The following is a 13,472-nucleotide window of genomic DNA, read 5'->3' on the forward strand; positions in this document are numbered from 1 at the left end:
TAACACCGGTTTTGACTACTCGTGCTAAAGCTTGTAGTATAACTGCTTTGGGCCAAGATAGGTAATTTGAGATTATGTGCCAGCTTTGAGAGGAAATAGTATTGGCTTCTACAATAGCAAATTATTGGTATTGCTACTTAAATGTCAGCAGTGTAAAATCCACAAGTACTGAGAACAGAGGAGATTTAAAAAAAAAAAAGAGAGAGAAATACATAGCAATATTAAAACTGCCTGTAAATGAAACATCGTGATGATCACAAAACCAAAAACGATTTAACATAGCAAGTTCATGTCACAGAAATGTAGACTTTTGGGAAACTTGTATTTCTATAAATGGTTTGTTGGGTGTTGGGGGGTTTTTTTGTACAGATGATCTGTAAAGCAGTCTGCTCCAGGACCAGGTTACAGAGCAGTTTTCCTCTGAGACAGTTCATACCAGGAAAGTCTCCTTTGTGAGGAATAAGCTTTACTTTTTAATGATTGCTATGTGTGATTAATATTTTTCTTGACCGGAACGCACACTTAACTTTCAAACAAAGCCAAGTGCAAAGCTGTAGAACAGCAGAAGGGGACACTGAACAGAAATGTTAGTGGGTTTTGTAATTTATTATGCAGTTTCAGGCAAATCTCAATTTGAGCAGCCAGTTAGCTCAGAAAATGTTTTGCCTGTCCCTGTTTGAAGTGAAGTCCGGGTTTTCAGTTTCTGACAGTAGCACTGTTACCTTTCCTCTGTTCACAAACAGAACCGTGAAATGAGCAAGTTAAAATGAAAAACGAACTCTGAAGATGATAAATATTTTTTCTATTCTTTCTTTTAAAAAATCTAGTAGGCTTATTCAGGGGGTAGTTTTCTTTTGTCCCTGAACTTTTGAGGTTCAGTTGAGAGAATTTGACATCACCTTGAGGTTTATTACAGTTCAGCAGAGTCCTAGCAATATCGTTTTAGCAAATGTTTTCCAGACTGTGGATTGCACGCTATGTTAGTGGCTGTAACACCTAGAAATATTCAGAAGGACTGATGCTGCAATTAAATAGTCTATACAATGGTATGTTTACAGCACTTCTGGAGAACTGCACTAGCATGCTTAATGGTTTCTTAATGAATATATGTCATGGAAGAGTTCTGGGTGCTTTTGTCAGATCAGCTGCAAGTTTTGAGAAGGGACCTTGAAATACGTGAACTATGTGCCAGTGATAAATATTAACCACAGTTCTCAATAAAGGAAATAGATTATGTTTAATGGTGTGTGCTGGGTCCAATATGATTAATTTCAGGTCCAGGCTGCAGAGGTCACCTGGATTTTAGTTGCTGATTCAGCTGTTCTGTACGTGACTGTTTATGACCGTGTGCTGGCCCAGGACAAGCATTTAATCTGTGGAAATCCTGGCTTGCTTGGTGGGGGAAGCAAAGGCTTTCCCTTTATGTTTGTCCCCCCACCCCCATCTCCACCCTGCATCCATACAGTTGTTGGGAAAGTTACTTCCTTAAAATTGTTAATTCTCTCTGCATCTTTGAAATAAAGCCTTTATTCCCCAGTTAAGTCCATGGTTGGCTGAACTTCTTAAAACTTTTCTGGAGCATTACACATTAAAGGTAATTTACTCATTAAAGATAACTTGTTAAACAAGCCCATAGTAAATTGAAATTAAATACACTATCATTTCAGAGCCATCTCAGCTTCACGTGCACTTGACTTAGAGCTGCTGTCCAAACCTCTCAGTTGCTTCTGAAACATATAAAAATGTTTTCAGCTATACTTTGATATATTGGTTGGTTTGGGCAAAGGTATTTAATAAGGCAGCTGGTTGTAAAGACTGTGTGTTCTCACATGCCGATTTTGAAGTTTTCCTGTGCTCAAGTATTCTTCATTGTTAAAGTATGTTTAAGGAAAGTGGGGGTTTTTATCTTTTTTTTTCTTTCTTTCTTTGTACAAATGAAGTGATTAGTTTAGTAATTACCCTCTCAAAAAATATATGCCAGTCTCACATACTTCTATTAAGTTTCATATCGGTGTTCCACACAGGGAGGAAACACCACGGTTTCCCATATCCTGATCAAGTTTTGTCAGAAACTTTTGCACAGTGTCAGCAATGCTGAATTGCTACAATTATTTCAGCATGAGGAGAAGCCATATCCTGTTCACCTGGTGAATCCTGTTAGTTCTTCACTAAACACTTGGTTTGCTTGTGTTACAGGCTTTGGGGAAGCTTTTGTCCCCTAATCTGCTCCATCACAGGTTATCTCCTCAGATACATGCTATAAAGTAACACGCCTTTCTCTGCTTTGTTGCTGTTACTGATTAAATCACCCTTATGAAGACATCCTTTACATGCAGCAAACAATATGAAGTATTACTGACTCTCAACGTTGTTTTCCTTGCATGCACATTTCAGTGTGTGGTTTCCCTGAAGCATTTGAGGACCAGTGGGTGAGGTCTGTGTATTTGCCGAGCAAGATTAAACAAAGAGATTGTACTGTTTGCAGACTTCGACAAGCTGAAGTGCAGCAGCTGATGGGAGTTTTTGTTGGGTGAACTCAGTAGCCTGTTTGAACAGCAGAAATGAATCCTGTTCCTGGAGGGGAAGAGGTGACTCGGTGGCGTACATAGTGCATGTTGTGAGCTCTTTTCAGGGGGAGGCAGGATGGGTTTTTCTCTGAACCAGATGGCCAGTTTCTCAGAAAAGTGCATTAATACCTAGTGGCAAAACCCAGGGACCTTTTTTGACCTTTCTTTGCACTAATATGCTTAATCTTTCCTTAATCTCTTAGCTGACGTTGTCATTTCTTTTCTAAGTACATGCTGCTGCAGTCCGGCTGCTGTTGGCTGTGACCGACTGATATATTAGTGTAGGGCACTCAAAATGGTATCAAATGATAGATTGTATTCCACGTTCAGCAGTCTGTTGGAATAGCAGTGGTGGCAGCCAGCTAATGAGATAACAAAAACCAAGTGCAGCTAGCAACAAGAAAAATGGAGCTCCTGGGTAACTTTTGTAGTAAGCTCAGGCATTACGGTTAGTGTGACTTGGCAAAGGAAACAAATCTGTTTCTATCAGTATAAAAAGCAAAGCTCCCACTGGTGCTGATAAAAGGCAGCAATGCAATGGAGCAAATAAAACCTGGTTGTATTGACAATGGAAAAATGCTCTTCCAGGTTTGTCCTTACTCCATTGCTGTGGAAACTCCCATCCTGCAAATGGCAATCTCCTGTTACCCTAAACCTTGCAGCACTTTTGACCTGTGAATCAAGTCCACATTTCCTCCTGATTGGGACCCACAAGCTGCTGGCCAGAGCTGATGCAGTTAGCAGTTGATCAGCTCCTCATTGCTGATTCAAGGCTTTATCTTTTTCTGCTGGATGGGATTGTTCCTCAACAGCTCCTCTCTATTGACAAGAAACGTGTCCTAGGGTTAAATTACCAGTTACCCAGTCTCTCTTGATATACCTTCATAGGGTTACCTCTGTTACAAACTCCTATTATTTTCAAAATGTATAAGTAAGACTATATAGTCTGAGTTGTGGCTGAAAGATTGAGACACAAAATACTAATTTTTCGAAGAGAAACTCAGAAGCTTCCTTGGAACTGAGTGGAAATAACTATAACTTGTAAAGAAGGACCTGTATGAGCCAGTTGGACTCAGAGCCTGAGAATTTTTTCTTGGGTTTTTTTGTTGGCTAATAGTATATGTAATTTCTATGTAATGTAGTATTAGATGCTAAAGTATATACTATAGTATATACTGTTATTGTTATGGTATTTTATAGTACTATATACTCTAACCCCATGGGGGTTAGGAGGGGAGAGGTATGAGACTGAGACGCTGACAGATACAGCATCGACATTATGAGATAGCATAATGGAAATTTCTAATTGAAAATCTCATTTGTCCTCACTGCTTAATGATCCTGGAGGCTGGAAGAAACCTATCTTACAGCAGTATGGTCCAGTGGTGACTCAGGAGTTCCTGCAGCACTTCGCCTGCATCTCTGCTGTAGTCCTGGTTCAGGAGGGCATGCAGAGCAGCAGCATGAAAGGGCTTCTGCTGAAGACAACCCTCCTGCTTCCAATAAAACGTTTATTTCTCTTGCACATAAATCCCATAACATACAGGAGCTTATATTTTTTCAAGAAACAACTGTGGTTTTCATTTCTCTAGCAAGACTGTACTCCATTCCTGCTTCTTCCTCTCAGCTCATTTGCTGAAGGCTTCTTCTGAATGAGCAGGAGAGGGAAGTGCTTGCAAACAAGGACACGGAGACACCTTAGGAAGCAGTGCATGCATGTGTTCCACCCTTGTTGTACTGAAAGTCTGCAGAATGCAGGTGTAAAATAAATAGAAGCACAAGTCTGAAACAGAAAAACAAACTGAACTTTTTTGGAGAAGCAAATATTAATCTTTGTAATACCTTAAAGTATTAAAAGTGTGTCTTCTTGTCTCCCCCTTAGACTGCAAACTGTCGATGAGGGAAGAGGAGGGTACGGTAACTATGAACAGGAGAGGAGCTATCAAGCAAGCCAAAATCCACTACATCAAAAATCATGAATTTATTGCTACCTTCTTTGGACAACCTACGTTTTGCTCTGTCTGCAAAGACTTTGTATGGTAAGAAGGAAATACTAAGCTTCCCCCACCCCCAAGGGCCAAATAACTGCAAAATTTGCTTCAGGTACATTGAGACAAAACATGACATGTAAATTCATGTGTGCTGGGAAATTGAAATTATATATTTACTAAGAGCATTGTTATACCCAAGAACTATAGTTGTCTCTTTCACATTAAAAAATAGAACTTGAATATTTTTGCCACTGAAATAATTGGCAAAAATTCCATCAGCATCAAGTGAGATCTGGGCTGTAATCAACAGCAGCTCTTTCACAAGAGAATCAGATGGTGGATCTGAGCAAATAATGCTCATACTTTGAGATGTGAAGTGGCTGATAGCAGAGTAAAGACCCATAGAGAGCAAGAAGCTGGATCCCCTTCACAGTAAGGCTGTTTTCGTAGTAAGTCAGATCAGGAGGATTTCCCATGTGATTGAAACATTGCCTTTTCAGTGTTTCCCTCCTGATTTGCTGGTCTATCAAAACACACTACCTTGTCTTCTAAACCTTGCTTTCCTAAGACAGAAGATTCTGAATAGCAGAATTTAGAACAGTTTATTAATTGGAACAAATATTCCCGTAGGCAAAGGATTGATTGGTTGACATGGTAAAAATAAAAAAAACCCACCTTTTATTCCAGCAAATGTATATTTTTGGTTTCCTTCTTTATCATTTGTTTTTCAGGGGACTCAACAAGCAGGGATACAAATGTAGGCGTAAGTTGCTTTTTACCTTTTCCTTGTACTACTTTCCACATGAATCTGTAGATCTAATAGTTACTGTTGAAAAATCTTCTGTAAATATGCATGGCACAGTGTATCATCACCATAGGTAGTAGTAGATGTTAAACACCAGTTTTGCACAGTAACCTAAGGTTGTCTAATTATGATTCCTACCTGAGTTTTTAGTAGCAGGATTTAGACTTAGCTATTCTTCTTGTAAGAGTGGAATGCTGTTGAAAAGTTGCACTCATTTATGACAGCAGTTTTTGTGAAACCTTTTCTAAAATGAGTTACAACTATTGAGGGGTTTTACAGCTGAATTGAAAAGCGCTTTTCACTTAGCACAGATTTCTGTGCTTTACTGCAAACAGTAGGGGAGATGTCAAAGGGTAAAACTCCAAAGCATAATATTGTCCATCTGTTATCAAATGCTAGTGGCGTTGCCTAATGGAGGCAAATTTAGTTTAGAAATAGAGTTTATGATAAAAGAAAATGGGGGGGAATCAGCTTAAGAAAGATCATCTTGATAGAAAAGAAAGGTTTGGTGTATATAGTATGAGGGAAGGGAGTGTGGTTTTCACATCATGCTATGAAATGAGAACACTTCATCCCATGTATTTGTTATCTGAGGGAATCTTTTTTTTTTCCTTGTGCATGTCTTGAAGAATGCAATGCTGCTATTCATAAGAAATGTATTGATAAAATCATTGGGAGGTGTACTGGTACTGCAGCCAACAGCAGGGACACAATGGTAAGAGCTGGAACAATATATTTAGAGTGTAATTATGTAATTAAACACTCCTGAACTAACAAAACCTTGTATCGCAACAGCCAAGTCCATTTGGGAGGTGCTTGGCTGTACAACCCAAGTTACTGTCTTCTCTTGAAGATTGTATATAACGTGTAGTGGATGAAACTTTCAAGCAAGAAAAGTAGTTAAAAGTCCTGCAGAGGGGTGGGTAGTACTTGATGGGCAGATTCTTTCCCTGCTAGATGAGGGATGTTAAGACTGGGGTATTCAAGATAAAATTATTGTAGCTTTGTAATATCCAAGCAGTTTTCTGTAAGAAGCTGGTCCTGTTTTGGGTAGAGTGCCTCACCCCTCTCCCTGTCCTCAGTTTCAGAAGGAACGTTTCAACATTGACATGCCTCATCGCTTCAAAGTTTACAACTACATGAGCCCTACCTTCTGTGACCACTGTGGCAGCCTGCTCTGGGGGCTAGTCAAACAAGGACTTAAATGTGAAGGTACGGAGGTGGAGGGAGGGCAGCTGGGACCTCTCCATGCTTTTCCAGTGTAGTCTCTCCCCCTTTGCCCCCACTAGAGGAGATTAGCTATTGCTACACAGGGTGCATTTGTGTATGTCTGTTGTATAGAATGGGATTCATCTCATCTATGCGTGGTTGAAAAAGCTTTTATACTAGAGAGAGACAAATAGGCACTTGGCTCTAACGGAGTCGGAAAACATGCTGCGGGGCTGTAATCTCAAGTATAATCAAAATTACTACTTTGGGAGTAGCTGAAATTTGGTGAGTCTTGACTCAAGATAGCGCCTAAAAGTGTATTGAAAGTGTTTACTGTAAATACCATTTTTGTAATTCTCCCACAGAAAGGCAAGATGATCTTTATTGTAAAAGATTTTGAGAATAAAATAATGATGATTGGAGTTTTTTTCCTTTTGAACAACTTTTGTAGCCTTCATTGAGTTAAAGATGAAAACTGCAGTTTTATTAACAATGATAGATCCATGTCCAATCTGGTCTTATAACAAAGTTTCTGAACTGCACAGAGAAACAGCCCTTTTTGTTGTAATGTCAGACAGTATTTTCCTGATGCTTGTATAACCATCCTTATATTTCTTTTAGAATGTGGGATGAACGTGCATCATAAATGCCAGAAGAAGGTGGCAAACTTATGTGGAATAAATCAGAAGCTGTTAGCTGAAGCTTTAAATCAAGTTAGCCAGGTATGCTTTATTGCCATGTGTCAAGTAATTAGTTGTTTTCAGAGCATTTGGGGGTTTTTAATTCATCTTTTCTGTATCGCTTTTATGGGGAACTGAGTTTGGAATGGAGGAAATGCAAACAGAATAGACTAACAAAGATGTCAATAACCTAAAGTTGAAATTGGGGTGGGGGTGGGGGAATCCCACCTAACAAAGAATTTTTAAAAAGGTGTGTGGTTTTCTGAAATCCAGCTTTGTTCTTCTATGGTCCCAAGGTTATTCTCTCCCTTTCTGTTTAATTGTTTAAACAGTGGTATCATAACACTGAGATCAGTTTTTCCATGCTTCAACTTCAGAATTCCACTTGAGTGTTAAAATTAAATAAACAAGGAGAAATATACCAGATATTATCAATTTTTATTAATCTGATACATACACACAGAAAACTCCTCTGGAATTAACACTGGCCCCATATTTTACATTGTTCATCTCCTGCTGCAGCATGGCTGTCTCTTGTGGTCAACTTCTGACTTGCAAATAAAGATTCAGACAGAAGCTCTGAAATAAAACAGGAAGAGTGTTCCTAAGCTTTCATGGGATATTTACTTTGAAAACAGTGAGAGCTGTTGCGCCAGCTCTTTCACAACACAGAAAAGCTTGATCTTTTCATTACTAAAATTTGACCTCGGGGATCTTCTATACATAAAATTTGTTTCCCTGTGCTAAAGAAAGACAGATGTCACACATAGATAAGACTTCAGCATGTCCAGTATGACAGCGATTCCCATCTCCTCTTTCAAATGAACATATGTCCAAGGGGACATTTTCCCGCAGTATAAATTCTTCCCACTGTGGATTCAAACCATCATACTTCAATAATCTTACAATGAACACCACAACATAGACTGTTCAGGAATTTCAATGACTTATTTTCTTGCAGTGCAGGAAGTAAAGCAATTGGCTGATCTGAAGCTGTAACGTGGCTAAACAGTCTATGAACCAGACTTCTTCAGAAAAGATAGGTACTAGGAGTCAATAATAAAAAAGAAAAGTTTATACTGCCATCATGTTACAGTTAACAGCTACTGTTACAAGTATTTCTGAAGTAATAGTGCAAATATAATTTCAAATGTTCCCCTCCTCCTCAGAAATCTACACGAAGGTCTGATTCTGGATCTGTAGAAAGCGTTGGTATTTATCAAGATTTTGATAAGAAACCTAGAGCTCCAGGAGGAGATACAACAGGTGAGAAAAGCTACAACGTTTTAATTTAGCTATTTACCTACCAAAGTACACAAACTAACAATTTAAGTAGTTATTCATTCTTGCCTTATGGTAGACAATTTTTTTTAATAAGCACTATCAAGAAAACAAACAACGCATATATTTCTTTTTACTCTCTCCTGGCCACAAAAAATGCTTACATAACTTTTGATGAATACCTGTAGTTTTTAGTCCGTGAGCATACCCACCTTTCTGCAAAATGCTTCCTTTACTCACTGCAGCACTGTTCCCCATGGTGGAACTGGAGGATGCCTCACTAAACAGATGCATGCGTACAACACGCTTCCTTCTCTCCTGTAACTGAAATGTCATGCACGTTGTTAATTATCTTGATTTGTTCACAAACCACTAAAAACCAATGACAAGTACTATCTATTTTAGGATATAAGTAGCCAAAATACAACTTGAGATTAAATGGCCGAAATAGTTTTAGTAGTACCTGGAATCCTATCTCTGCAGGTTCAGAGTAAGGTTTTGGGTGTGGGTTTGTGTTGGGTTTTTTTGTTTTGGTGGTTTGGGGTTTTTTTTAGTATTGCTAAAGAGTTCTAGCATTGTATAAGCCTTGTTTTTGTAACTGCTAACCTATGATAATTTATGCAAAAATAAATCCAACAGTAGAAGTAACTTTTTACCAAATGGAAATCACCAGGCTCAGTAAGATATAATGGGTGGTTTTGGAGTGGTACAGGATTTTATATATTCATCCATACATTGAACCAATTCTGTTCAAATGTCCGGTAAGAAAATTATTTTGATATTATTTATCATACTTGTTCCGGTTTGCCAGAACAGAGAAAAAAACCCGAAACTCTTGCAAAGGTGGTTTGGTGTAATACTAAGGCTGCAGCCACTGTGATTTCTCCCTGAGTTATCGCAGATGCTGGGCAGCATATAGGGCATACACAGTATCATCTCATGATTATGATCAGTGTCTTGTTAGTGATCCAGCAGATCTATGCAGTGGAGGTCAAAAAAAAAAAGTACAGTTATTAATTTTAGGATCAGGATTAACCCATATGATCATGCTTCTTAGCCAACCTTGGGCATAAATCTGATCTTTTTATGGCCTCTCTGCTTAGGCTGAGGGACTATCCTGTTTTGCTAACAGAAGAGAAATAATTTGTTTATAAGCCATCCTTGTAAAGTATCTTTTTCTCCAAATTATGCTCCGTATCTTAGTCACAGGGGAAAGTTATGGCCTTTGATTTTTGTAATGTCTAAGTATTGCTTAAACCCAGCATCAGAAACAATCAAAGATTCAATTCAAATCCAACACTATCAAGCATGCTTGAGTAATTTAAACTTTGTTATGAACTACACTATCATCTGACCCTTATGTTTAGATTCACCAGTATTCCAGCAGCAGATGCACTGAAATAGCAGGCGATCCGAGTCATATTGAACTTTAAACTCCCTGTTTCAATTAGCAGATAACAGCGAGTACGATAAACTCTGGGAGGGAAGCACAGCCAAGACAGCGTCACGAATTGCAAGCAGGAGAAAATTCAACATAGACAGCTTTGTCTTCCATAAAGTACTAGGGAAAGGAAGTTTTGGAAAGGTATGTAACAAATTTACAGAGCTTAAGGTGACTGCCTTCCTTGATCTCTGCAATGTGATGGGCTATTTCTATTAACCAGAAAGGTCTTACAGCCACTTGGGTAGATAATCTTTTAACAGAATTGAACATAGCCATCTTTATCAAAGACACTAGAAATTCATGGCCTGAATCTTGTCTAAACTCAAAAGTGATTCAGAATGCACAACAGTTTTTCAGCTACTTAGCATCAAGGCAGAGGAATTGCCCTTTATGCACACAGTGCAAAAGGATATTTTACGTTTGTACACTCTGTATAGAAACAGCCTCATAATGCTCCAGTGCAGTAGCAGGGGGAGATGTGGGAAAGCAGCATGACCTCCACAGATTCTGTCCGCTGTTTTCTGTGAAACTACAGCTCTAATGAAGGAACAGGCTTTACGTGTCTTCTCATTATACACTCACAAGACATTGACAGAAAAACTGCCTTGGAAGCCGCTGTGCCTGTGTTACATGGTCCTTGAGCCCCATCTCCTCATCTCTATGCCCAGCAACTTTACTCTCCCAAATCTCACTCATCTTTCCCATTCAAATGTTTTTTTAAATGTCATTGCATCTGCTATAAACACCTTTGACTTTCCCTTTGACTGATCCCATCAGCAACAGTCTTTCCTACATGTGCTATAATGTCATCTTTTATTTTTTTATAGGTTCTGCTTGCTGAGCTGAAAGGGAAGAATGAATTCTTTGCTATCAAAGCTCTGAAAAAAGATGTGGTGCTTATTGATGATGATGTGGAATGTACCATGGTGGAAAAGCGGGTCCTCGCACTTGCATGGGAAAATCCATTTCTTACACATCTTTACTGCACGTTTCAGACCAAGGTAAGAAAAAGCCCAATGGCAACAGCCACACAACAGATGTAGCCTTTTAATGGATGCTGTTACCAGCAGTCAAGTGAAAGTAACTTGGTGAGGCAAGAATTAAATTTCCTTTTCTTGTGCTCTGGGCAGTAGTTCACAGGCCTTGTGGAAAGTTAATATGAGTGTGACCTCCACATACGTGGATGAGAACAGAATGAGATCAGTAAAACATCTATGCAATCTGGAATAAGAGGCAGTTTAATTTAAATTCTTGATCTTAGCTTTATTCTCAGTGAGGGGGAAAAATGATGACTGTCACATGTAGAAGTCAGTAAGTCTATTTAAATATATATTTCTATTAAGTCTAGAAACCCACAGAATAATACAAGATTAGCTATTTAGCTTTACAATACAAGACCAGGCTACTCAAATCTGTAGGAGCCTCATACACTCTTAGGGGTGAATGAAATAGAGAGATACTTGAGGAGAGGAGGAAGGTGGCTGGTCCCCAGTAGCCACATTGCTACTTCCTACATCACTGCAGTAGCATCAGTAATTTTTCCATTCTCTGGTTATTTGCAAACAAACAGGATCATCTGTTCTTCGTTATGGAGTTCCTGAATGGGGGAGACCTGATGTTCCACATACAAGACAAGGGGCGTTTTGATCTCTACAGGGCAACGTAAGTCCACAACGCTTTAGTCCCTATCTCCACAAATTATTTCAGTCTCTGTGGTTTTACTGCTTCTAGTTCTGCACCACTTATCTGCAGTCTTTCACTCAAGTTTCAGTGGCTGATGATTGAAAAGGTATTTCTAGGCACTGGTTTAATACAATGAAGAAGCTCAGTTAATGATGTGTGGAGTTAGGTCTCCTTAATTTTCATAGCAGTGTGATATTTTACTTTAGGGAATGCTTGTACCTAGAGATGCTAAGTAAACTGCAACATAAGCCAGTAATGAAAAGCAAAAGGTACGGCTTCAGTGTCCCTTAGGACAGTATTTAGATGGAAAAATCAGAAAACAGCATGAGAAAAAAAAATCTCAGTGCTTATATTACTTACTAGTATCTCTAACTTGACGTGATAGTACAAAAGGATATCCTGCACATTGCACAAGATACTAATAAAATGGGTAAGCACTTTGTTTAGCAAGAGCAACTGCATCAGTTACCTATGGCTTAAAGATCACTGGAGCTGAAGACTTAAAAGATGCAAAAATATTGTATTATCGTTACTTTACCTATCATAACTTCTTAGTTTTAGGTCATTTTTACTTCTCTCACCCAAAAGCATGAGGATTTTAATTGTATCATTGAATGGGTGCATGCAAGACCTTAAAAGTAACAGTGCAGGGTAGTGGATCTGCCTGTAAGCACCGGTGCTATGGTATAACCAGACTGGAAAATTACTTCTGCTACTGCACACTGTACTAAGGAACACTGACTGGATGGGATCAGATGAAGGGGTCTGGCATAAATAGTGTCTGGTAGCAGCCAGTTTTATGGGTCAGGGCAAGCTCCCTTGCTACTCTCCCCAGCAAAAATCTGGACAAAGCCCCTCCAACTTACCTGCGTTCCAGCAAACATTTGTGCATCTGGCAGCCTCTCCTGGCATCCTCTGTACCTATTTATTTCTGAAGTTTTGGGTCAACATTCATTCTGCTATACAGAAGTGAAAATAGCTTTGTATTTATTCAATTAAAAAAAAAAAAAAAAACCAAACACAAACTTTTAATACACTTTGGAGGTAGAGGGCAGCACTCTCTGAGCGTTTGCCTTCATATCCTCTGGATTATCACCTCCTTTTTTGAGGAGAATGCCCCTGAAGCGATGCTACTTTTCAGTCTGTCTGCTGCAGCTGGGCAGGTGCAGAGGGAAAAAGGTGACGTCCATTTCTAACTTAGCCATTAGTGCCCAGTCCCTCCTAAAGCAATCCTGTGAGTATCGAGCTCCCACCAGCTGTCCTTCAAAAGGCATGTGCATATCCCTAAAAACATACAAAGACTATTAAAGAGTAGAAAAAGGCCAGTGTTCCCTAACGGAAGTGGAATGAAGCATTAAGGCAAGTTGCTGTCGTGTCCCCTCTACTGTTTGGCATTAGATATTACAGATGTGTGGTGCTATATACATCCAGGTATATTAGTATTTAAAGAAGCGTACAGTACTTCTCACTCCATGAAGACACACATTCAGGAGCTGTTTTGGCCAGCTGCATTGACTATGTTTTAACTGAGCAAGATAGATTAAAAGATGTTTTGGTCTTTTCAGGTTTTATGGAGCTGAAATTTTATGTGGGCTACAGTTTCTTCACAGCAAAGGCATTATTTATAGGTGAGTACCAACTAGCTCTAGCGTGGAACCTGTGAATTGTCTTAGCACTTCATGCATGATTGATGTAACAAGTAAAAGCTGTCTGTCAGAGATCTGATGTTATTCCAAGGGCATTAACATGCCTCAGATGAATCTATATCTGTGTCTCTTCCTTGGCAACCAGAACCATGGAATGTTATTTATG

At 39.1% G+C, this 13,472-nt stretch overlaps 1 protein-coding gene and 1 long non-coding RNA gene across 5 annotated transcripts in view; one reads left to right on the forward strand and one right to left on the reverse strand.

Annotated features, from left to right (window-relative positions):
• Nucleotides 1-13,472, forward strand: part of PRKCD (protein kinase C delta) — a 69,717-nt gene that overhangs the window by 50,903 nt on the left and 5,342 nt on the right. For 3 of the 4 annotated variants that reach the window (XM_075052735.1, XM_075052737.1, XM_075052736.1), the window contains 10 exons: nucleotides 4,450-4,606; nucleotides 5,290-5,321; nucleotides 5,993-6,078; nucleotides 6,446-6,575; nucleotides 7,194-7,294; nucleotides 8,422-8,518; nucleotides 9,985-10,118; nucleotides 10,805-10,978; nucleotides 11,548-11,639; nucleotides 13,226-13,288. In XM_075052735.1, coding sequence (XP_074908836.1) covers nucleotides 4,450-4,606; nucleotides 5,290-5,321; nucleotides 5,993-6,078; nucleotides 6,446-6,575; nucleotides 7,194-7,294; nucleotides 8,422-8,518; nucleotides 9,985-10,118; nucleotides 10,805-10,978; nucleotides 11,548-11,639; nucleotides 13,226-13,288 — 1,066 coding nt within the window. The remainder of the gene's footprint in view (nucleotides 1-4,449; nucleotides 4,607-5,289; nucleotides 5,322-5,992; nucleotides 6,079-6,445; nucleotides 6,576-7,193; nucleotides 7,295-8,421; nucleotides 8,519-9,984; nucleotides 10,119-10,804; nucleotides 10,979-11,547; nucleotides 11,640-13,225; nucleotides 13,289-13,472) is intronic. The other variant, XM_075052738.1, reaches the window with a different exon arrangement.
• On the reverse strand, nucleotides 7,592-13,469 carry LOC142042629 (uncharacterized). The gene is made up of 3 exons (XR_012653815.1): nucleotides 12,527-13,469; nucleotides 8,746-8,857; nucleotides 7,592-7,831 (listed from the first exon to the last, which is right to left on the reverse strand). It is a non-coding gene; the product is annotated as an uncharacterized LOC142042629 (long non-coding RNA).

Source organism: Buteo buteo, chromosome 21, assembly GCF_964188355.1.
Source record: "Buteo buteo chromosome 21, bButBut1.hap1.1, whole genome shotgun sequence".
NCBI classification, from domain to species: domain Eukaryota; kingdom Metazoa; phylum Chordata; class Aves; order Accipitriformes; family Accipitridae; genus Buteo; species Buteo buteo.